Below are 26,282 nucleotides of genomic sequence, written 5' to 3'. Positions count from 1 at the left end.
ATAACCTAGGGCATAAATAATATTGGTGTTCCTGCTAGCTACGAATCGTCTCCTCTCCACGACATAGCAGATTTGCATTTATGTAAATAAAATTTATTGTTTATGTTTTCATCTAAGTTGTGAGGCTTGTGAGCCTAGTTCTCGATGGCAAGGTCTACATATATATCATTTAGCTGCCAAGGAATTACATAAGTCTATATGGATCACAGGCAGATGGTTGGACGTCTCAGGCTTTTGTTAGAAGCCAATGACTATTTCACATTGAATGAATGATCTACTCAACTTGAAGTAGATGCTTATTCCTCAAATTGTACATTTGATGAGCTCGCTAGTATTTATTTGACATAAAAATTTCTACTTCAACTCAAAAAACTACTTCAACTTATTCGATTGATAAAATAACACTATACTACTTTTCAAGCATGCAGTAACTTTTTAGACGGAGGTCATTTAGCTACGTCTTTGATTTACACAGTAGTTCATATGCGTGTTTGTCCCGAATGTCGCAAACCTGTTGAGCTCGTCCAAAAATCGAAGTACAATAGCGAGCAAAAAGCGGCTTCAGGGCTCTGAGGTACAGGACATGTTGTTTGGAGTACGAGTGTGCTGGGAAGAAAAAAACCTGAGTCCTGCTTCAAGGAGAGGTAAACGATCGATTGACGCTAATTCCAAAAATAGACAGAAGATGATATTTCTTCTGTTCTTTTTGATGTATTCTAGTTTTTCCATTTACAGGTTATATTTGTAAATTAGGAAAGCTAATTTGCACTATTTTGAAGCTAATTTTGCGAACTAAGCAGTTGGCCATTGATGACAACCATCTACGAACGCAATTTAACTTCATCGATAGAAATCACTTTTGAGAACGGACACTGAAGTTGTTTACCGTGTCAAGAGGCAACGCTACTCCTACCGTCGTGCTGACAGAGTCAAGTTTATACAATCTTAATAATATACGAAGAAGTAACAATAATCATATGGACTAGAGATAGCAAGCGTGTGTATACAACCTGTATACATATACACAATCTGCGAAAATAGGCTTTACGCTAGCTAGTACGAAAAACCTCTCCGTCAACAGCTCATGTAGCCTGCGAAAAAGGTAATCTTTCGGGCCAGCAATGTCGAGAATTTGTCAGGCCTTGAAAAAACAGTGACGAAGCCTTTTAGCATTGCTTTACATAGCTGGTACGAAGATGGACATTAGACAAATAAATGTATTTCAGTCTAGGGGTCAAATATGGTATTTGTTTACATTGCGTTCGAATCAGTACGGCAATGCGATCGGTGAAATGCAGTCATAGGAGAATGGAACGAGTCGTTCGTTCGTGTCTATATCGAGCAGCGACTCGAGTCTGAAGTTCAGCCTAAACACAAAAACTTTGAATAGCTCCTCATAGTGTTAGGAAGAGATGAGCACTACTTGAGTTCTGGCGTTTAGGACCGTCAGGCGCATCTGTGGCTTGCATTTCGTTGCTACACAGAAGTCGAATAGGACTAAACCAGTATCGATTCACGCATGGCCACCTTTGTTTAGTAGATTTAGACAGCATATATCAATAAAAACCATCAAAAATAGTTGTTCCACCTAAAAGTACGTTCAAAATAACATCTGGCTATTTAACTAGGTATTTAAATGACGAGACACACTCGCATATGATTTATTGTGATATTTACATTTATTTTTGACTTAAGTTATTTATATTTATTTGTTTTTACGTATAAGTCTACGTCGTCTCACGTCGGCGCGATAAGGAGAGAGTCTCTATCAACATACGCTATTATCAAGCCAAAAAACCAGTGGGCATTTTTAGTTCAGTCTATAATTTCTCGTTTTTTCTGTAGTGTTTTTTTCACTTTATTTATAGGACATCTGTGACCTTTAGCATAACATTTTTCTAGCCAAAGCTGCATCAGTATGTTCCACTGTTCTGTATCTTTGTCCTTATTATTACCATATCATTCATTTCCGCCATATTTTTTTCGGATTTATGCAAATGTTTTGCCTTTAGCTAGTTTTCTTTTTATGAATCTCTTCCTTGTCATACATTGATTTTATTACACTCTCTTTACTATAGCTTTACAGCGTTATTTTCAACTTGTTTCTCTCCGATTCTTCTACTAGCACTTTCTGTTAACGCCTTTGTCAACCACCTTTATTATTTCTTTATCTTTTCCTTTCTTATGTACATGAATCTACATTAACAAAAATATTGGCGTACAAGCCGCCTAGTGCTGACGAGACAGGGTGAGGAAAACAGGAGGTCTAGCAGCTAGGAGTTCCCGGGAGGGGTCCAGAGATGTTTTCCATGAAGATTTTAGCCGACGAGTTGATTAGTAAGCCATGCTGACTGGTGGATTTTGCGTTAGAAATAAGGGAAACTCAATATATAGTTTGAGACTAATCAAGAGTTCAAAACTTTTAACCCATCTTAAACGGGCATCGATTGCTGCCAGCACCTAAAAAGTGACAAAATCAGCTGGCACACAACAACAGATTCACTGTACCAACTCGAACGAACTCTGCACTGGATAACCTGAGTTTTGTATAGCTTGTGTATATATGTAAATATAAAATCGTTCATTTGTATATTTATGTGTACTAGGCATGTATGCTGACATACAGGCTGACATAAAAAAAAGTAATGAACAGTGAAGTGGGCATGATGAATAACCTCCAACGTCTTCTTTCTGGACTGTTGTTTTCAGCACCAAGATTTAAACATGCCCACCCCCGAAGCACTACCAAATTACTTTCGTTAATTAACAAGTGCAGAAATCGCTTCTAGTTAGGTGGTTTGATGAGGTTATGGTAGCCGTTGCTAGGACAACCCTGCATTCACAGAGGTCGCTCTATGTCAATGCAGGGTTGGAAAATACAGACGTCTCTCTTTCGTTAGATCTTTGGATTATAAAGCCTAAAAGGCAACGTACAAGATACTAAGCGTTGTCTGTCACTCCCGGAAAGTATGTACGGGAACATAAAGAGAGAATGGAATCATATTTTGTGAATTTTATTTGCATGTTTGGAGATATATATGTGGTTATGTGAGTGTATGTGTCTGAAGGTGTATTGGAAGGTTAATATTGGCTAGAGTTTTGGCTAGTGAATTATAGGATTATAGGACGTTACGATAGGTGTTAGTTTTAGAGCTTATCTGTAGTGACCAGGCATCTGGTTTTTCACAGGTGATTAGGAGCAAAGGCAAACATGAGTTGTGGTAAAGAAGTATTTCTACGAAGGAGAAACTGACTCAGGATTAAAGTATGGAGCGGGAGCTGGCCTTAAATTGATTCCTAAACGAAGTGCCGTATTACAAGTGTGAACTACAGGTGGTCACAAACGGAACAATGGCATACTATGTCATCAAGCCAGTTGGTCACAAAGAACACAAATGGAACTCAATGTGTCAAAATCACGGTGAACAAATATGTCATGAAAACACAGTATAGGACAAATTTTTTAAGCTCTGAATATAGAGAGACCAAACAATTAATCTGCCCGAGAACGAAAATCAGGTGATATGGAAATGTAATGGCCTAAGTTAGGTTTGAAGGCTTGCGAGAGGAATTTGTGGTTGTGTAAGAAGATGGTCAACGATGTTTTATCATATCATCAATATCATTAATATAATTATCTTCTTCAGTGTCCTCATTACTTATTTCCCTTATGTCCAGAGGTCGTAATAACAACCGATGCCATTTCACCCATATTTCGGGTATAACCAGCATCTCTTCGGTGAGGGACTAAATGACCGATTTACTGCGAATGTCGCCGCCGGATCGCATAAGCGTCCAGCTGCAAAATGGCTGACCCATATATATTTTCCTAATTCAAGAGCGTATCTCCATTTTCTACGCTTTCCTTATACCTTCTACCTATTAGAAGTATCTCTACTTTTATTCGGTGTCATTATAGGTCAGCCATTTTTTCCATTAGCATTACTTTTTTACGACAGGGGCATTAAATACTAATAAATCTCCATATAAGCTTATTACAGTAGCCCTGAATGGTCGGCTTCTCCCTTTACGTCGACAACTCTGGCGACAATTCGTTTTCGCAAATGAGGGCAGCAAAAGGTCACATTGCACAACAATGTACATAATAAACATGCTTCATGAAGTCCTGTTAGCTTCGTCTTCCGTTTCTCTCGCTTATATCATTGTCAGCACAATCATCATCATAATATTCGCTGCAATTTCTAGAATTAGCGCTGTCTGCAAATGTGGTTGCCACAGCATCATATCGCCCTTGCTCTGTCGGCCTGTGCCCACTTGCTTCGAGTAGGCCCGCTATGGCTAGTGATTAACTCACAAAATAAATAGTCCATATGAAATAAATGTAAATTTTTAGTGACGATCCTTGAGGTATATACTTTGACGTCCGGCAGACTCCAGTATAAAACAGCGATAAAAACGACCGTAGCCACCCTTTGTCGAGACTTTAGCTAGAATGTATTGTTGAAGGACATAATCCAAATAAAATTATGACGCACTATAATATAACTTTAAGTAACTGCTGTCTTTAGAATAGCTATTATTCACTACAACGGTCACGTTTAAGTAATACTACTTTTGTTGGTTTCGTTCGTGTCTAAGTGAGAGAACCGATCATTAGAATTGTACCGGTAATCACAATCACTGATAGCCATTAATTGTAACTATTTTGCTTTCATTACAATCTTTCACTAGAGTCGTGGTCTTTCAGTGGTCAGTAATACAAGAAGTCGGTGTAAAAACGAATGAAAAAAATATATCACGGACAATTTTTGCTCCATGACAATCCGATATGACGTAATAATAAGATAATGCTAAAGGACTATACGACCAGCCCACCAAAAACGGCATGTTTTTGTGCCCAGGACGCTTCAGCTCTCATTAAATGACATTTTTATGTTTTGCTTCCTCCAGCCCATCCGCTGCAGTACCTTGAACTCATACAGCTAATTTCACGAGCCTTACGCTTCGTTGTAGTTACGTTGATTCCTCTTCGTTAACGCGCGTGTACGTGTCTTCTACTCCCTTTGTACGTACGTTAAGCTCTGTCACATTTTCAACTGCAGTTGTTACATTTATAATAATAGCTATTTACAAAGGAGAGACGATTGGATTTGAGAGGACCTATGAAGAAGCCACGAACCAACCAGTCTAACCACTCTTTCGAGCTTTTTTCATTCTAATATTGTGTTTAAAATATCCTTACGAGATCACGCGAGCAATTTACTTGCACGCACCTTGTACGTGTGTGCCTGGTCGAAACTGCTCGACGGAACTGTCTGCAGTTTTGCACAATGTTTCCTGCTTTTTTCCTCCCCCTAAAAGAGATATGCTGTAGCGCACTGCTTGGTTTCGTGTACTAGTAAGGCGCAACATGCGACTGCGCAATCAGACCTCAGTATTTTTATCAATATTAAGTTTCTTATTATGTATACCCCACGATGAATATACATCCGCTAGTTTAATGAAAAATGTTTCTAAGCATGTAGGTTCCACTGCTTCTCGTTCTTACCTCCCTCGTCTGTGCAACTGTTCCGTAGCCGACTACCAATTGCCTACACTAGATATTGCCCTTTCTTTCGAACCTTTCATTTCCCAGGCTTTTTCTTTTTCATGCCTTTCCCTATCCCCCCTCCCTTTCCCTATCTCTCTCTCTCCCCCGCTCTCGCTCTCTTTCTCTCCTACAAAATGAAGCATTGGTCGTTTTCTTGAGTTGCTCTTCGTGTTCTCCATATGCTTGCTTAAGTTTTTCTTATTCGTTATACTTCTTAGGCTTCTTCTGTATTGTTTACTTGATTCGTTTTTTTCTACATGGCTAATGCAATATCGATGATTTACAATCATCCGTCATTGATTCGTATTGTACGTGATAATAATCTTTTTATTAATTTACAATCGCCACCATGTGACCGCCAGCGTGTGCGTCAACGTGATAGCTGCACAAAGCGATGTGATGGCAAGTAGTGTACTGTGCTGATGCCACGTAGCGGCGGGGCTGCCCTCGGGAGCGCCTGCTTTTAGTGGCCCGTTCTTCTTTTTCTTGCGTCCGTTGATTCTTCGTTTTCCGCCGGGCCTACCCGACGGGTTGGGCCCTTGCCCACGTGCGCCACCTGGCGGTGGCGCCACTGTCGTTTGCAGGGCAAAGTATAGATCTTCGGATGTCGACGCCACTCCTGTGGTTGCTTGTGATGGCGGAGGATGCGAAGGCCGTACACTGAAATTATTATTACGCACATGGAGAAGTTTGATGAGTATTCTGACAGATGCCGACTGGCCATGGATTTAAGCTAGGATTGTAATATAATGAACAATAATGACTATGATTAAGGTCCTGCACTTTCGGTAAGTGCATGTATTGCAGCTGAAGAAATATCTAGTCGACACCTAGAACGTAATGAGAAGACAAGTACGTCTGGCACTTACAGAAATGTATATATTAGTGAACCATCGGCATGTCATACCAGGTAGAGCTTCTAGGTGTACCAAAATTATGGTCATCATATGTGCATATATCTAAAAACAAACGCTTTAAATATGTTTGTACGTTTTGCATAACGCCCATGGTCATTAGGTAAACTTAGCCCCTGATTTGAGATCAGCAAATAATAGAAAAAGTTAGAATCATATCAGGAGCACTTATTCATAAAAGAAGGGTCATATTGTAGAGATGATCTGAGTGGCGAGCAGAATGCCGTACAACGGAAAAAACTTGATATAGATTGAAAAACTTACACATCGTCAGAGTCATCTCCACCCTCAAGGTCAGGGTCGTCTGGAGGACGTTCGTCCCCTGACCCAGCGTAATGATAACCAGCTCCGCTACCCTCGATATCACCACTTCCTTCAACATCTGAGCGTAGGCTTGCCTCAGAACCGCTATCTTCTTCGACGGCTCCCCATTCCACCGTTTTGCCATCGTAAGCAAGTTGTAGCTTTTTAATGATAACTTTCAAGAGGTCCATCTGACGCGACACGAGACTTTTTTGAGCCTTCGACGGCCTAGACGATCTCAACCGTCCACCATTGCCATTTTCCGATAGACCTGACGTCGAGTTAATATTACGCGTTTTCTCCGATCCATTCCAGCATTCGGCATCTGTGAAATAAGAACAAAATGTTTAGCTTTCTAGTGCAAATGGTCCGTTCCCTATAATGAAAATAACGCCAACCATAATAAAAAAGACGATATATCACTGCAGGTTCAGTATACGGACAATATTAAGATATCTATTAGTTTGCGAACCAAGCAGGATGAACTTCAAGCAACAGAACAAAAGAAAAGCTCATCCGTGGTTTGATCAACATCGTTTTGAGTTTCAGCTCATCGATTGTTAGCTTAATCGAAACTTGAAATCGCTATTAGTTTATAACGGCCATACATACCCATAACTATTTTCAGTGTTTTTGCAAGTAACGAAATCCGAGATTAGAGCCACTGCGTCAGTCGGTCGCACTTACCAGGGCTTGATTGTGCATGATCCTTATTGGCGGCGTTGCAGATACGTTGCGGCAGCTGGCTGAAGAACGGTCGCATATTTTGCAGTTGTTTTTTGATAGCTTCGATATGCTTTTCGAGACCGTTATTATCTGAGCGCTTCCTGTTCCCTCCGCTTCCTCGGCTATGAGCGCCGTTAGGTGAGCCGAGTGCTCCGCCGTACATCGCCATGCTGTTGGCTCGACTGTGCGAAAATTCTCGATTGCTACTGTAGGCTCGAGATCTGTCCGATGAGGACCAGTTGCTGCCGCTTGGACTCCTGCGCATTCGCTCGTGTCTCGTGAGTCCAGCGGTCAGCGAAGAACTTCGGCTTACGGCGCTCATGGTGTCACCACCGCTGTTGCTTCGAAACTGAGGATTACCACACTGTTTGTAGATCTGAAAATACCAATCGAGATCAAACAGAAGGTCGCATGTCAAAATTAGACTTTTCAAGGAATAATCGACCCATATGGCAGAGCAAAAATGCTATTTTTATTATTGTAGGCAGTATCAATAGCAAAGTTCTGTCGAACTAAGCGCTATACTTATGGCAGTTAGGATGCATACGCGAAACTTCTGCTGAAAAGTAATATTTATGTAGCTTGATACTTACTTTTTTGATGGCTTCTTCATGAGACTCTTGGAAGTTCATGATGGCCTCGGAAATTTTAAGGTCAATTGGCTCGACAACCTCCTCAATATTGAATTGTTTTTCCATGCGGCTAGCTAAGTTGATCATCGTATCAATGAACTTACTCCAGAGAGCGTTCATTTTGACGACATCGGCCATGCAGTCGCTAACCATTGCTTCGCAGTATGCTGGACAGGGCTTCACATCGGGAAAGCCGTTACAACTCGGACAAACGTGCATCTTTGAAACCGCTTGAGCACATGTTGAAGATGGCTCAAGCCGTTCGTTCAGCATCTGCAGTTTCGACGACAAAAACCAAGAATATATGTATAGCTATTTTATGCACCCTCACAGGTAAACTACGCTTTCTTATAAAGCCGCAGTGACATTAAGCTACAGTAGATTAAAATTAACTAAAATAGACTTGAGTGCCTAGGTAAGATTTGCCATCGCCTTTGCAATAAACCAAGGGAAGTTGTTTTATGTGTATGATCAAAATAGCTTTTGTGCGATAGTAACGACTGAGTACTGACAGCAAGCACGTCGCGACCCACTCCTAGAGCTTGCACGAAAACACGCGTAGCAACGAAGCTTCTCGTGATCTGCTGGATCAACTTGTCTGGAACTTCTTTGAATGGCTGTACGTCCTTCATCGTACCCCCGACACAGTTGAGGTACTTTTCCGTTATCGAGTACTGCGAATTTAGCACCTATAAAACGATTAAAAAAATTGGCAAAAAACGATCGATAATAAATTCGAATTAGTACTTATTGCTAATCCTGATCACAGGGAATCTATTAAGAACGTGATGTTTCGATTCGGAAACTATAATGCAACTTTTAGCAATTACAAAGTAGTATATGTATGCCACCGATTCAAACGCTGTTGTGGACAATTAAAAATTTGTGTAAGTTTAACAACATACGATTGTATACATATCTGTATGCCACATTGTACTCATATAAACAATGACGAGGAAGTAAACATAGTACGACGAGGCAGTATAGAGCAGACAACATATTAATGATGTGTATTGACAAACACTGGTCTGAATAAGTACTATTATACAGAATTCTGACATACGTTTCAGTCCGTATGAGTCAATAGAGTGCACCGCATAGTTATGATGCCAAAATTTTGCCGCAGCAGATTATTTTCTCCACTGATTATTCACGATGTTTTTAGTCTTGCATAAATAGCAATGAGACCGCTGAAGGCATTCCAGCTCTTTATCAACATCTACCACCGCGTGTAGCAAGCGGACCGTTCTTAACGGTCTTCCCTTCAGTATAAGCTGTCATTGCAAACCGTCAAAAGCGCATCCTATATAGTCCTGTTTACGAGGTGCTCTTGATAATGATGTCAAGAGGGAGCTACTTAACGAAATCAGCATACAGCCGCTCGGTCTTTCCCCTATCGAGGGGACATTGGCGGGAAGGAGTGAAAATGGCAGGAAAACAGAAGGCTTAGCAGCAGAACCTAAAATAGAAGGAAGTACAAGTAATGAGAGAGTAATAGTTCTAGGAATCGCCTGATGTCGATTATTCGTGATGGTATTTTCCGTTCGTTATAGCGCACAGCTGCTTGATAGCGGCAAAGAACGGTAATCAATTTGTCAACCTTTTCGATGCTGGATGGTTCTGCGTACACCAATTAGGTTTATAATGTGCTAAAGCTTTACCACCGAAAATAGTGCAGCCTAGGCCGCTGGCTGTTGACTTCGTAGCATTTGTACGTTGCTGATCAAAAGTTGAGGACGTTAGCTGTTTGTAGAAAATCACTTCACACGGAATTCTGCGATTATACAGATTATTGCTGGATAAAGTAATTATTACGGAATGGCTGACCGACAAACTAACAAAAGTCATTAATATAAACCTTGTTAATTGGAAACCACTATCTGCAAGCGCATTTCGCCCTTTGTATAACGCCCGTGCCAATTTTCATAACTTCCTCAGCGATCGTAACGACTGGCAAGGCAGCAGGTTCTCCTTTCACTAAAATTCCTTATTACCAACGTCCTCGTGTCTTACTCTTTACTATCTGCTAGCATCTGCCGTCCTGCTAGAACTACTTTCCTTCTTCAAACGACGCAAGTTGGAGACTGACTCGGTTATAATATTTTACAATCGGACTAGATCGCTAGTGCTACTTTTCTCTGAAAATAACGGTAAAAGGCTGGTCGAAACGAAACAATTTTCAATTCTACTACGCATCTAGGTACTACGTGAGTTTAGGTTGCTTCATTCTCTTTTTTTTCTTTTTCATCTGCTACACACGTCCGTCTATCAGTCACCGTGGGTTCGCTGACGCTCTTTTTTCTGCGATTCTTTCGCCTACCATTAGTTTGTCTACTGCAGCCGCCGAAAACAGGTGGCAGGTTTGTCATTACAGTTTTCTATTATATAGCCAATACGATTTCCTATAAATTCTGTTCAGTCTGTTGCTTCTCTCCAGTTGGTATTTGGTCCGACGGGTTCCCGCTCTAATCGACTGGACTTCTCCCAGCGTTAGTATGAGTTCGTCGTCGCGACCGACTTTACAGCCGCGTACGTGCTCCTTTTATGCGTCTGTGGCATTATGCGGTTGCCGCCGTCACGTAGTAGCGGGCTCGCCAAATTTGCTACTTCGTCATGGCCCTAGGCGCACTCATGCTCTGCACTTGCGTTTGCAGCGTATCATAGAGATCGTCCTCATGGTATGCGCTCTGGGCGATGCTCGCGCTTGGCGCCCATACGTCTGGTGGTGATGCATTGGCACCGGGGCTCGCGCTGTTGGCTTTGTTTGAAACTTGCCTTGTCGTCTCCATGTCGCTGTTTGCCCCCTGCTATGCAGCCTTTTTGCTTGACTCGAAAATGTAAACTATTCGTTTATTACAATACGACCCTTACTCTATCGTGTCTCATAGGGAATTGCTCGTTTTATTTTCTTTATATACGTACATTTACATCGGGTTGCTTCACACGGACCCCAAAAGTTACTTTGCTTGTTTCTAATAACCGCCAGAATAAAAACAGAGATGTCGGACCTTATCGAATACAACGAAATTAGCCAGAAATGTGTATATAAAGTCGGAACCAGAGGCGATACACCGCAGTTTCACAATAAATAAATCCGCATTTAGTTGTTGGTTCTACACTGCTTCATCGACCCCGGAGCGTCGCACGGGGTTTCGTATTGCTGTTACACAGCCACCTTTGTGGGTGTGCAAGAGCAATGCGAAAGAGAAAAAGTACGCTACGTGTCTTTATTGAATGCAGGCGTCGCTCTGTTCTTCTCTTTGAGGGCTTTCCTAGGTCAGCCCAACGCCCCTGAAGGTCTGCGCTTTTCCTGTTTATTTTTTATACTAGTTTCGGTCCCAATGCAGTTTTGTACCGAAGAAATCCGAGGTGTAGAGAAGGTACGATTGGCGGGTTATTTTGCGGTCGATGACTGAAATCTTCTACCTTTACGGACGACCTAGCATGATAAACTTGCAATCTTAGCTTCCTTTCCTCTTAGAGTTAACCAGCAATCTGGGTCTGCATAAAGAGCTTCTTCTTCCGAGACTTTCCCACTTTTCCATAGGAGGAAGACTAATGCATCATCCCAGCCTCAACACGATCCCACCATTAGCCCAAAACGAATCTGCAAAAGCCCATTTACAGGCAAGGGTCCATGAAGTCAGTAGTGATGATGGCAGCGGCTTACTATCTGGCGTTCTTTTAACTTGTGCCCTCATGCTAAAGTGATCTCCAATACTTGAAATAGTGAAACTCCTCTACCTCTTTTACCCGTTGCTGCTATTCCTTCGTCTCTGCGTTTTTTTAGTCTTTCTCTGAGCGCATCGAAGTAGAACGTTCATCGAGAGTGAAATGATGACGACTTCGAGTAAACAAAGCGAGCGTATGCCAGTTCTTTAGATATATATATATATATATATATATATATATATACCAATGTGTAGGTCCGGAGAAAACGCCTAACCTGGTATAAGAAGGATCCCCACAGGAAAAACAGAGCTATCCGTTCCACATATATGTTCTAGTTGCCCCCCTTAAGCCCCTCCTCCGTCGCCTTCTTTCTTTCGTAGGCTCCTTTTGTTTCTTTACGTCAGTGCTTGCTATGTATAATATCCGACGCCACTGTTGGTCGACCCTTCTTTCAGCCTCATGGTACGAACAGTGACTTCTTGGCCAGGTCTAACTGTCGTCTCTAACTATTTTCGGAACATGAGTTCTCAAGCAATTTGGCCAAACTAGTCCATGAAAGTAAAATAGGGCCAGGCCTTGCGAACACTTGGTAAGATGGCAGAAACTGGATCGGACGAGGAACAGAGGTCGTAGCCAAACTCCTGGCAACCGTTTGTTGACGGAAAATAGTAGCTAAAGAAGGAGACATCCTAAGGAAAATAAAATATATACAACTCGCTCTTTCAGGAGGCGGAGTCCGAGCACGTTTTCTTGTTGGGCCAACATAGAACAAAATTTAAGTGAATACATGTTTTGGACTTCATGAAGAAAAGTTACTGTCGCGGATCAATACAAACAGAGAAAAGATTGTATGAGAAGGTTACGCTATCTATCAAACAAGTAGTAGCGTTCTATTTCATGCCGCATGAAGCTTAAGTAGCTAAGTAAACATAAGTTTTGTTAAAATTATTTCTTTTTTTTTTCGCGAAGCTTTTAATTATATTGACCTGATTATATTTGATACATCGAAAGACACAGTAGTGTAACATGTACCTATGTCACTTACCAGGAACATCTTCTGGTACAGCTCGACAAAGAAGTCGTCCATCTTTTCGGCGAGATTGATCCCCCCTTGAGTGTAATACTTGGTCAGTGAATCGAACATTCGCGAGAAAAGATCGGCGTTTTGCTCGTATTGGATTCCATAAGTCTTCTTGAACATGACATTGAAATCCGATTGCGATTTGGAGATAAGCGTCTAACATTACAAATAGGAAGAGTAGCAATTAATTGAGATGTCATAGGGACACCGTGTTGAATATCGGAATTGTTTCATACATGTTTAAGCAGTGTAACTGTGACACGACCGTTTACCAGTGTAACCTAAAACAATAGAAAGGATGGTACAGCTTTCTTTACCATAACATGGCAGGAAGCACGTTCGCTTTCACGCTCGCTTCAGATTTTGCATGCCTCATATATATTTAAATGTCTACAAACAAAAACATGTACTTTTATTCTATTTGTTGATTTTGTTTAGTCGAAAATATTGATTTATGGCGTTTATCAGTTTGATTGATGTTTAATAATAGAATTTTCTAGTTTTAGTAACGGAACACCAGCGTAATATTACGTTTCACACTCGCGCTTCCTATGAACTGGGTCAGTGTTTTCCAGAGAAATTAGCAGTTTACACAGATGACCTCATTATATCCCGTACTTTTTTTCATCTCATTTACCTGGAAAAATTCATCAAATTTGGCTGTTCGTGAGGCCATCTTTGTTTTTGCTTTGCCGAAGTCCTTCCGCAAGCTCTCAGAGAAGGCAATTTTGACTTCCTTTGATAACTGGTCCTCCAGTTGGGGCGTGCAGCATGTTGATACGCTGCTGCAAAACCGTAAACTCTCGCCTGAAATCGCATAAGCATAAATAACAGGCTCGTTAACACGCGTTAAGAAATCATTGGCCTTTTTGTCTCTAGCTATATGCAGTTCTTCGAGCTCTTTCTAGTTGCAAGCTCGGCCAAATGTAAGCAAATCACCCGTCGTCAGAAGCATCACCGTTACTACGAGCCGAGTATATTGCAGTGTTTCACTTCGTTGTATATACAGCATTTAATTATTCCCAGTTAGAGCCTATTATATGTGTCATGTAGTACAAAATTGGATTATTCAATATTTTCGGTCCATCGTTCCAATAACTATATATTTAATCTATTTACGCGATGTTCATGGTCAGGTTTTTAAATGTTTTTTTTGCCGTCAGTGTTTCCGCATCCTCCTCGGCTGGTCAATTTCCGAGCCCCTGGACCCCTTACCTTTAGTCTTCATGTTTTTCTCTGTCGCTGTATTCAAATGTAGCGAGATAATCTAGCTCTCGTAAGTACTCTGTTAATGTGGGCAGTATTCTGTATAATATTAACTTCTCAGCCAGAAGCATCATGATGTGTATTAAAATAAGCGACAACTCAATATAAAACTCCACCCTACCTTAATGAGTGACAGGGTCAAGCTTATTTGGTGTACGGCAACGAACTCCCTATTATCTATCCCTATATTAGTCGCATTATTTAGCACGTTAGGACAGGGCCTTTCGGCCCATTCTTCTTTGCGCAACTACTTCGGTCTAACAGCCCCTGGCTAACGGTCGGTTGCTGTCAAGAGCCGATTTCAACGGTTACATTCGCAGTTATTTGCAAGTACATTCATGCTTACGCAAGCATCCGTAACCTTCTACGAATATATATATATATATATATATATATATATATATATATGACTGTATTATGTGAATATCTGGAAAAGTTGGACGACTCTCGTGGCGTTCAGAGTAAGACGTGACGCCGGTCACGTAAGATCATCTATATCCGTTACCCAGAGGAAGTCTCCCCTGCATCAGCGCTTCCAATGGAACAGGGGCTTTTGGCTCAAGGAAGCCAAAAACGTAAAGCGATTGTGCGACATTTTTGCTGCAAGAGAATCCTTTTCTCCTCTGTATCCTACCCATTTTCAACGAGCATATTTGTGTGAAAATAACCTCACGACTCTCAATTCGTTATTGCCCCCGATCATCGATCGTTGTTAGCATTGAACCGCTCTCCTTATAACATAAAACCAGACCTACACCGAGTGGACAACGATCTGATATCGAGGCTAGCTAAAGTCTATCGATGTCTTTGTAATGTATCATTGTGGCTGTGAAAATAAATCCCTTGGATCCGCACGACGCGGTTGACATTTTTTTACAGTTCTTTCTGTGAACATGCGCCTATCCGATATAATCTTATATAGGAGATAGCCCACAAAGATATATGGAACTTAAGAAGGATTCTAATTTTTTTTTTTCTTTAAATATACAGATACCTGCGTATTCTCTCGCTGTCTTTATTCAGCTGTGCAGAATAGCTCGTACGGTTATTATTAGTTAAGAGCGTACAGCTAATTATATGCTTCAACGAATATATATATGTGTATACGTTGCATTGTATTGGAAAGTGTTTTATGCACTCGAAGCTTATTACGTTTAGAGAAACTTCGCACGGTCGTATATTGCAGATGTGCATGTCTTTACTTACAAATACGGGTTCCGATTTGCGAAGCCTTCATCAATTAAAGAAGAATCATTGCACAGATCTGTACAGCATTATTGCATACGTTTTTGAATATTCCCAAATATCGCTTGCCCCAGGCATGTGCACGGTATCCTCAGACGGTATGTCATGCCAAACTCAAAGAAGCCGATGCTGAAAGAAAGAATGATGCACAGGCGAAAACTCCTCCTCGTTTATGAGAATATCAACGTCTTGCTAAATGATATTCCTCAGTCCATGATCGAAGACCTGCCGGAAGGAACGTTAAATTAACTATTGCCTAAAACCCTTCTACACCTTACTCAGATACAATACTAACGGGTTATTCCCGAAACGGTTGTTATTAAGACAATTTGTCTATGATCTGTTAGCGATCCTAAGATCTGAACTGTACCTCGATTCCATCGGGTGTTTCGCGTGATCAAATGGAAAATTCGCTTATCGACAGGGTGGTTCTCTCCGGTTCATCCTGCGAACGCATGCAGTAGGACGCTCGTCTAGATCTATGAGAATTTTCCTTGGTTCGACTACGCAGGTGCTGACGGTTACTGGGATCCCTACACCGCGTATTAGCAAACCGCACGAACCACAATCGCTACCTTACCTCTATGATCTACAGAACTATTATCAATCGGTACGTCTATTTCGTTACAACTATACATTGGTGTTTTATTTTCATTAGTTTTTATATAAACGTGTTGGTTACGTCGAAAAATAAGAGGCCATGCGTAAATGTTCGCTGCAAGAAAGAAGACCGACCTTATAAACGTCGCATTGTCTAGTAGGTCTCCGGTCGACTCTCAAGTCTATCCGTATACACAGCGTTAGCGCAATTAAAAGCGGGCGAAATCTAGTGAGACCATTACCGCCAGAACAGACTAATATGTACGACAATAGACAACGAAAAACAACGAATGGAATAATATAATCTTCTGGCTGTTTTCGTTGTCCTTAATACAATGCCGTTCACTCGTCGATTTTGTTCCTGTCAACTTTTTCTATTAGCGGCAAATGGTGGCGAACCAGGCAGCGTCTTGGCTGGAGCTTATTCCCACGGTAAACCGCAAGGCAACACATTACCAACAACGAATTTAACCATCCGACTACGCTATTTATATTCTATGAGAGAAGCAGCCGTGTAAAGTCTCGAGAGTTAATGGCGCAACTTTTGTCCCGTCTCGTAGCCGTCACTTTGTCGAACAATGGAAACCATTTGTCGCTCATACGGCAATTTAATCTAAGGCGTAGGTTCAATTACAGCCCTAATTAGATAAAGAACACAATCTTTTTTCCCGTCTGCATGTCGTCAGGACAGCGGTACGATCGTCACTGGCCGACCATCTGATACAATATGTTTCATGATATTTCTTTCCGTCATTCTCTACTTCAATTGATGAAAATGAAAGACTGTTACATTTCCGTATATTGACGTTGAGCCACTGCTGCCGCTCGCGAAGCTTTATATATACGTAATGGTGTCCTTAAAAGGGGGCTATTTGTTGTATCGGCACGCAATGAAACTTAATTCTTTCCAGAACGAAATGATAGACTTGTCATGGCGGACGTTGATTGTGCGTCATTATCGGAACCTGAGCACAGGTTCCTGATCTTTTTCTGTTAGCGAATAAAATCTACCTATTTTTAGCTAAACTGACGTTACTGCCAGTGCTCATAAGGCCTCTGAAAAAGGCCCTAATAAGGTAAGCTGGCAGAACCTCAATGGGGTGAATCTGAAGAGAGTTTCAAAACTTATCAAGGTAGCTCAAAGATGTTTCTGCCACGCTTAGCTTTTTTTACACAGCAATTGATGGCAGCTCTAAATAAGGGAATATTAAGGCCAAATTAGATTGTCGAAATGAGCTTTAATAGGTAATTTCTGACGCTTTTCTGACCCTTTAAAGCTATTTGGCCGTCTTCAGTTTTGGGAGTTTTGGCCTGCTTCTGGTCCAAGATTCAATTCTATTGGGATTGTGTGTATGCAGCGTATTTGATTGAATTTAAACCTGTGTCTATCGCCTGACGTAGACTGGCGCAGATTAGGAAAATAATATTCCGAAAATAATTAGATGCCAAATGGGCATTGTAATCGCGTATAGTTAGTTATTATATATAAATTTCATCCACGAATTAAAACTCCCTTGTTCTTTGTTCGTTTCGTGTGTCCTCTTCGCTGGCAGGGGTTTTCCACCAGAATGAACCAGCCGAGATCAAATATGTCCACAGATAGCAATTGCCGCTACTGCCAGTCAGGAACGCATATAAAGGGGCGGTGTGTTATCTGTACGCATAGCGTTTGGACGTAAAATTTCCTAACGCTCCGAACAGTAACGACGTGTATCGCTAAAGTGATAAGACGTTTATACTGCGATCGGTGAAAACACCCATCTGTCGCCTAATGCTGGTCTTCTAGTTTTTGTTACGTCTTATGTATTGCCTATGCGTGTCTTCATGTGGATTTAAAAGCCTAACAATAAAGAAATATTCTCTCCGAATGTTTAGATCGCCTATTTTATTATCCTCGATCAAATCAACCTTATAACAACAGCTAACGAACCGTTCTCTATTATCAAGGGCGTCAGAAAGCGTTTTGCACGTCCAGAACTAGATGATTTTTGAGTGACGTGTACTGAACTCGAGAATTCCTTATCTGCCTACACCCTCCTCCCCACGTCCATGCCTCATTCTGGCGCTTTGTTACTTTTTCTATTCAGGATTTTTCTCCTTTGATTGCCGCTGTTATTGTTGTTACAGCAGTAGCGATGTTCCGAGAACGCGGAATCGACGACGTTACGCTCGTGAATAAAAGACATCGAAATCGCGAAAACATCGACGACAACCATAGAAGTTACTGCAGTTTTCGGATGAATACAGCTAAAAGTTCTACCTGAACTCGGCATCAGGCTTTAGAGCCACTGGGGCTACATTAGAGAACACCTTTAATGTTTAGCCTGATAGACATGCCTGGGATGTGCCTATTTAATTTCTGCTTGCTTCACTTGGGTCTCGCATCCCTCTTTAGATCGAATCTTTGTGATTCTGCATCGTCGAGTTCATTTTGACAGTAATACGCTCGCGCTCTTTGCGTATGGGGCAGCCCTGTGCCCTCGGTTTCTCACAGCGCCATCATCGCGCAATTGATCTTGTGTAACTGGAGTTGTTTGTCATAGAACGGCCAACAGTTTTGAAAACCTCGCCTTGTCCGTGTCATATATGTTGATCTGGGCACGCGTTTGCCCCACACTGTCATTACCCACACTTCGTGCTTGGTTATTTACAGACATTAGGTAACTTTTTGGTGCATCTGGCATATCTTACTCAACAGAACTTTTTTTTTTTTTTTTTGTTTTCGTGGTTCCCTGCGAGTCAAACTTCGTATTTCACGCCGTCTAGGTGACAACTCATCAGCGCATATCGGTCGGCTCGGACTGCGTGCAGTCTATCAAGCTTGTCATGCGGTAATACTCTGTTCGATGCTTATTCATTGTTGAACTTCTGACAATTCTGGCAGTTTCATATGCGCTTTCTTGTCCGCTTCCCCCATTTCTTTCCTCTGACCCTGTTCACGTTACCGGTTTGAACAATTAACTTTTCTCATAGTATTTAATCTTGACTATTCGCGTTTATTATACATATGCTTATTTTTGCTTAGACAAGCAAGTATAACTGACAAGAAACGGCATGCAATAGCTACGAATCGAACGGACCACTATAGTAACTTAAATTCGTCAATAGATCTGTCTTAACGATTCCGTCCATGGCGTCCATACGTTCATACCATTGTACTGTTGTACTGGCATGCAATTGGACGCATAGCTATCGCTGTTGAGACCCTTAAAAGGACCAGTGCTTTTAATATCCGTTTGAACGCAACACTTCTATCCTACAGCGTCAAAGGAATTGTTAAAATTTTCTGCTCCAATCAGCATCCATTGTATCAGTTCATCGTCTGCTACGGTCGTCTCTTGAGATGTTCAAATGACTCTCTCTCTCATATACCCACGACGTTCTGTGCCTGAGTTGCGGTACAGGAAAAAGCTAGGCACGTTGAAAGCAATCATTCACCATTTCCGTTGGAATCTGATTATTTCAAAGCAAACATCAGCGCGCTGGTCAAGTCTCTGGAAGCTGCCCCAACCTAACATCTGTATAATGGCGCCGAGGTTCGTGTTAGCCCACGTGCCTTGTATCAGTCAAATCACATATCACAATGTCAGTTTACGTGGCTGCATTAAATTATATACTTAGATATAAAAATAAACATCATTTATTGCTTCTTCTTGTTCTTTATACTTAGGCAGCATAACTTACCACTGTTATGCACGCTAACTACTTGTTGTTATTCTAAACGCGTTTGTGAACTTAGCATCACAGGGTTGAACCTCCCCTATCTAACGAACTTTCTTCCGACGTTTTTTTTTTATTTCTTTGTTTACATTTTCCCCATTCAAATATTTGGTCTCCGCGCATTGGCACGCTAATTTTCATTGTCTCTATATTACTCATACGCGTACATCCTCTTTCTAAATCATATACGCACACCTCTGACAATCCGAATCTGACGTCCTTCTCTTAATTTGTTACGCTTTTTTTGTTCGGTGTTTTTCTTTTTTCTGTTAATCTTTAATTTAGTTGATCTCTATGTCATTGTCGTTTGATAGCATTTTTGTGGTTTTAAGCAAAGGCAACCAGACGTAAGGTCGTCTCTGCCGCTGCCACCGCAGGCGCCAGCCGGTTACTGACACGGGCTTCCAGTCGTTTACGATCGTCTACCGCTTCGCCATGCCAAGAATCATGCGAGCTCCTGTTGATGCAGCGTCAGAGTTCTGCGCGAGGTGATTGCCCGCGTACAGTTTGATCTAGTCGCTCTCCCTCTCGAAAGATATATCTATCTGCCTTTTTCTATATGCCTATCTGTGTCTTCTGCTAGCTTCGAGGCAAACGAGACGATGAGGGGGCCAGCGCATCGACACACTCATAACACGCAGCAACGGAGATATAGCCAAAACTCCAAATGAGCTTACGACGTGCCTAGGCACCGCTGCCTCATAACCGCACATACTACAGGCACAAACGCCGATGGTCGGCCGCTGGTTGTAGATCCTCTGGTGGGGGCAAGAAGATCGCGGAGCATCGAAAAGGTGCTCGACAATAAGGCTGCTCGCTCCTAGTTGCTAAAAGTGCTAGCTAAATAGAATAGCTACGATTGAGCAGGCATTAGCCAATATGAGCGAAGGAAGATCGGCAAAAATACGTGTCAGAAAAAAAAAGAAGGAAAAAAACAGCAGTAGCAGCAGCGAGATGAGCTAAAAGTGCTGTGTGTGGCGATGAGGCAAAAGTGGCATAAAATCGAAGCAAGAAGAAGCGGCTACGCTGTTAGCAGCAAAGTCTACGACGTCAGCCGCATCAACATCAACTAAAACAGTCATTTTAGCTTTATTGTCTACGTCGTCTGCTGCACAGGCAGATACAGTCATCAGACCCTGGAACCCTCTTTGATCGAAAGACATTTTGCCCTTATCGTTAAGAACAGTGGTAGAATGCCTTGTTTTTGACAGCCTTCCTTGTAGAACTATTGACGATGGCGCCTCAAAAAGTGAGTGACATTTTCATGCGATGGTCGCACAACTCACCTTCAATGTTCAATTTACATGGTGTCCATTGTTTTTTTACTTGAACTTTCAGTCTTCCACCATTTTTCCTAAGTCAGTTCGTTCACTAAACTACGTCTATCTCGTCGGTAATGTGGTAGTCAAGCCCGATAGGTTCAGAGGCATGAAGGTCGTGGAGGTTCAAGACCTACGTAAGCACACCTTGTTTCCTGCCTGTAGAAGTAAAAATACCTAACGACCTAGGTATCAGACGTCGAACTCGAAGCATTTTTTTTTTATATTAGTATTACAGGATTGCACAATCCTGTCTCTCTATGCTGTGTCTCGTTTAAAGAAGCTAGTTCCCATCACGGTGTCACCTGTTACCATCACCGTATACTTTAGTTAACACTGGTTAATCGTACTCAGGAATCCGAGCTTCGGCAGCTTCTACGACTAGATAACTAACTGAACGTGGTTGTACCCTGGAGCCACTTTGCCACCATCTGTCGATTGGAGTATCTGCGTATTCGAATCGTCTTCTGAGCAGACATCTTTCTTGTAACGCTGCTTGTCACGTCACTTTAGAGGATGAGGGATGTCGGGTATGCAATGGAACCCTCTTCTTTCCTTACTGGATCTGCGTTTTTCTTCTTTAGTTTTGATAATCTAATTAGCCGAACGACACACGACGAACAAGGCTGGTCAACTATTGATAACAAGAGCAGGCGTCTGGCTCTCCGCCATAAGTCAATCGACAACGAGGCTGAATAGAATAACTTTTGTCTGCCCGAGAAGGGTCGATTGACATCTAACTTTAATTGTTCAGTTCAACCTGCGCCAAACTAAAAATGCTCCAAACTCGTCAATGAAGGACGAGTGTCTGCGCTGCCACAGGCTGCTCCTAAAGTCAACAACAACAACAACAACAAGAAAATCAATATCGGATGGTACGTCTGGATTCGTTGCCCACAGCACCGAAAAGCAGCATCGCTAACCAAGGTTTTGACGCACAGATCCAAGCAAAAATAGCAACCTTAGTTTGTTTCAAGTCTCTGAACACCAATCAGCCGGCGTCTGTTCGAAGCCTTGAGCTTCTTCTTCCCTCGTACCCTCTCTATACTCTAATCCACTCATCGCGAACGGCGGTCAATAAACATTGGGTTACAAGCTTCTTGCATTATTTCTTTGCGTTTGATTCAGATAGGCCTTATAACATTTCTACCGCCGCCTTCACATAACGTTAGCTGATCCGCCCGTTATCTCCCTGTTAGCAGCTGCATAGCGACATTATCGGAATCTGCCCACGCGGTAAAAACGTTCGTCTTACCCAAAGCCTGATGGAGCTAGGCTCATCTAGGAGTCGGCGATTGGCGAAAGTGCATCACCATGTGAGATTACAGTTGACTGCCGCCAAGATCGTGTAGATTGTATAACGTATTAGGCACCCGACCCGGCATTTTTGCTTTATACCGTTAGCATGTAGGCATTGTCGCCTATTTTGCGACGTAAAATGTGATTCTGTGTTATTCAAAATCGAACCAACGCGTCTTACCCAAAGCGACTCCACGTGTCCCATGTCTAATCGTACATCCTGCGACCTCAGTTTTTTTGGTGACATTAGGGCTGTTCTCAGGACCCGCCCAGCTTCATAACCAATTGCAAAAATTGTTCCGATTAGCGTATCCTGCTGCCGTCCGTGGAGGCTTCATTTATTGCTTTACTGCACCGCAGATAGATCATAACGTCGGAGAAAATAATAAGAAGTTCGAGCTTCAGTTAGAATGGGAACTCTGTCTAGTTGTCATAAAGGTCCCCGGCTCAATCGTATCGAGTACGCGCAGCTTACGGAGAGCGACAAAGCGAGAAAGGGAAAAAACAGGGCTTAACCAGCAGAATAATTTGGGAATTATGCCACTATTTTGTTTCTACTGCTCCCGCACTTTCGTTGAAGCAACCGTTAGCCTGTGGCAATGGTCGTAAACTTTGTGTATGTGTGTGGTGATGTGGCCGTCATCGCCGGAGGCAGCACATTACCGACACTTAAGATCCTGCAATTGCATTGAGCTGGGTTCATTTATGTTACTAACTCTGCTGTTATTGCTGCGGTTCTGGCGACTGCCAAAGCCCTACCCCAGACATGCCGTTGTTTTGCCCCGCACATAGCCGGACATCAAGTAACGAAAATATCCACAGTGCGTCTGGTGCCAAATGGTTGTAGAACTAGCAGCATAAAACGACCATTCTTCTAATGCCGCGCTAGTCCGGTCTCCGTTATTTATCCTCGCGGTGGAGACATAAGGATACTTTTCTAACTAGGAATAACTTGTTACGGCAGGCCTAACTACAAACGTGCCTGTATATCTACTGATTCATTGAGGATTCTTAGCTTTAGCTGGCTGTTGTTGTTGTTGATACTGCCAGTTTACTCGATATGTCTGTTCGTCTGATCTCCCATCGACGTGGAAGGTGCACTCGTGGACAGCACCGTGAGGGTACACCATCGTCAAGCCAGCCGGAGCTTGTAGCCCGTTAGACGTATAGGAAACCTCTCTTCCCTCCTCTTTACTACTATCTATTATTAAGATGATCTTTCGTTCACGTAATTGTAGGCGATCTCTTCGCAGCGGGAGGGGTGTGGTACTCACGAGTGCTCACGACAACGCTGATGAGTAGTGAGTTGTCGCCGTGAGAAGCGCAATAGATCATAGTCGACGATTTCAGACGAATCTCTTCGATTAATTGTGTATCGTCGGACTGCGTACTACTATAGACAGATTTCCGTGGTAGTGACTCTGAAACGCTCAAATTTAAGTTTGGCCAGCCGCCCAGACCGCACAACCGTGGACACACAGGAGTCGACGAGCGGACCACCGTGAAGTTGTGCGGAGACGAATACCGCTGTTGCCACTGCTGTTGCAGCCAAACGCCGACAATCGCCGACGCTCTGAAACTCGTCATTCCTTCTCGGTCCATCATACGCTGCTAGGTGCTCATCTTCGGATGTCTGATCAATGCGACGTCTTAATTTCACTCTGGCGGATCGTTCCTTCCATCGACGTCACTGCAGACGGCAACCGACGAAATAGGCTGAGTAAATGAGCAAGAATGAGCTAAAACGAGATATAGACAAAGGGAAACAGGGTCAACAACAACAAAAATGAAGACGATTGATTTGTCCGCTCCTTCAGTGGCTGCCTTTCCGTCTTTGACGCCGCCTCAAAAATGACAATCGACGCTGCCTCCACGAGCGCAAATATTTCCTGTCGATTCCCCTTTCATATCATTCCATTCTTCCCATCTTCCGTTAAGATCTGGCTGACTGGCAAATTTTAGGAAGTGGACTGAGATGAAATCTCAAAAATGCCCCGTCTTTGCTCGGCCCCACCGAGATGAGATGAATGTCCGCTTTAGATATTTACTGTAGCCTGTGCCACCCGCAAGAGACAGGGCCGGCGTCTACGCTGTAGTAACATTGGTAATATTTGACTGTATCATCATTAGAAGTAACCCTAAACCGTAATTGCGTCAAGGGTTTACGTGCCTGGCCTGCGACGTCGTTTCTGTTTCCCTGGGCTTATTTCGTTGGAATGGCAGCCGGACGGCATAGGAGACAAATGTTTCATACAGGTTGAATATTCTTTCTTGCCGTCTTCCCCAACACTAAAAAACAAATGTGGATGAAATAACAGCAGCTCTATATTGAGAGGAAGATATTTAATAGAAGAGCCCCGCCCTTTATTAGGTTAATGCTTACTTCTTGGTTTCCTGTATATCTATGCAAAAGTGCTCGCTTCTAACGAAGACACCCAGAGCTTTTTCGCATGCATAATTGTTGTGCCAAATGTTCGAATACTGAAGAGTTCTAAATAAAACATGACGAAGATGCTGAGCAATGAGGCGCATAGGCGTAGATAAGAGCTAAAACGTCACCAATGGACAAAATAACTTTCTTTGCTCGGTTTCGCATGGCTAAAATCATAGAGAAGCAGCCTCTTGGTGACAAAAGCTCCACGGGAGTAGGCAGAGATTGAGAAGCTTTCGATCATCGATCGTTCGCCAAATGAATAACGAAGGCCTAGCGAATCGTCTGTAATCTTTCTCCAACGGGGGCTGTTGTGTGGGCAACATCACAGTTTTTGCTAGATGCGATGTGCATGAACGTAAAGGCGCAAGGGACCTTCACACCCGACCGGACGAATACGCATGCTGTGACCTTTTTTTGCCTACTACTAAATGAGGTGAAAAAACTCAATAGGAGACGAAACTCTCAAAGACATCAATACTGCTCGAAAGACCTTTTTGATTAGGCACCCATAGGCTTTTAAGGGGCGCAGTCTTGGGTTGAGAAGGTGCTTGTTGTCGACACCTTCGTCACCGTCACCGACACTGACACCGTACCAGTGCAGAAAATTAGCGAATCTTCGTCAAAACACTATTTGTGGCAAACTTTTTTGACCATTGGCCGCGGTAAAACACTCGTACGCTTCTTTAATCAGCGAATCGGTTTGAGGAGCAGTTGGTTCTTAACACCCACGCTTATATGTATACTATTGTACTCAAACGAAACGCTTTTAGGGAAACTTTTTAAGCTCCTTAAACGCATTCAGTGATACTATTAACTGTAGCCCATTGAAAAACTTCTCTCTTAAGTTATCATCAGGTATGTGCCATCTAGAAACCTAATAGCTTGATTCAATATCATTCGTTGAATATTTTCTTGCAGGTATTAAAAATAACAACGATATATCAAGCAGCGAAAGAGATCAACGGGAGTTTAGTTCATACTTATATACCCGAACTGCATTATCAAGGCATATGGTTAAGCTTTCGCTCAAGCAAACCATTAGGTACATGAAACATCTGATCCAATCAGCGGTTGAAGGGTTCACAGTAATATAAAAAGAATGGGAAGGGTCATATCAAATATAGGATTGAATCCATGTAGGATGCACGTAGTCGAAGTCAGATATCAATTACGGAGATGCGCACGCCGCTTGTCCGCGACAATCGGTTCGCCTGTTTCAGCCAAGGGGGTAAAATTTTTCAGGGGTACCTCATACGAATGGGAAGAGGGTCTCAAGATGCTCCTAGCTCGCGATCTCGCTCACTCTAGTCGAGAACGTTAATCGCTACTGCTGCTGTTTGCCCGTCCCTATTCACTAGGCATGACGCAGGGCTTAGAAGGCACCGAACATCATCGAAATCGCCGAGTACATGCGCCTCTTAGACCACCGGGCAGGACTGGCACGATGCGACTCTAGTAGTACTGGACGCCGCAGGCGCTCAGCTTAACAACAGAGCAATGGCGGCAGCAGCAATAGCGGC

The 26,282-nt window shown here is 42.5% G+C and overlaps 1 protein-coding gene across 1 annotated transcript in view; it reads right to left on the bottom strand.

The window, feature by feature from the left end:
* Nucleotides 1-1,655: 1,655 nt before the first annotated feature.
* The window catches only part of dlp (glypican dally-like), a 109,126-nt gene continuing 84,499 nt past the window's right edge, over nt 1,656-26,282 (bottom strand). The window contains exons 2-8 of the mRNA XM_022849335.2: nt 13,517-13,686; nt 12,844-13,035; nt 8,639-8,815; nt 8,088-8,399; nt 7,456-7,870; nt 6,730-7,093; nt 1,656-6,211 (exon numbers count right to left, since the gene is read on the bottom strand). Of these exons, the coding sequence (XP_022705070.1) occupies nt 5,887-6,211; nt 6,730-7,093; nt 7,456-7,870; nt 8,088-8,399; nt 8,639-8,815; nt 12,844-13,035; nt 13,517-13,686 (1,955 nt within the window). The 3' untranslated portion in view covers nt 1,656-5,886. The remainder of the gene's footprint in view (nt 6,212-6,729; nt 7,094-7,455; nt 7,871-8,087; nt 8,400-8,638; nt 8,816-12,843; nt 13,036-13,516; nt 13,687-26,282) is intronic.

This window comes from Varroa jacobsoni, unplaced genomic scaffold (genome assembly GCF_002532875.2).
Source record: "Varroa jacobsoni isolate VJ856 unplaced genomic scaffold, vjacob_1.0 scaffold_1400, whole genome shotgun sequence".
Classification (NCBI taxonomy): domain Eukaryota; kingdom Metazoa; phylum Arthropoda; class Arachnida; order Mesostigmata; family Varroidae; genus Varroa; species Varroa jacobsoni.
The sequence above is the reverse complement of the archived record's forward strand: the minus strand, read 5'-3'. Positions and strand labels throughout refer to the sequence as shown.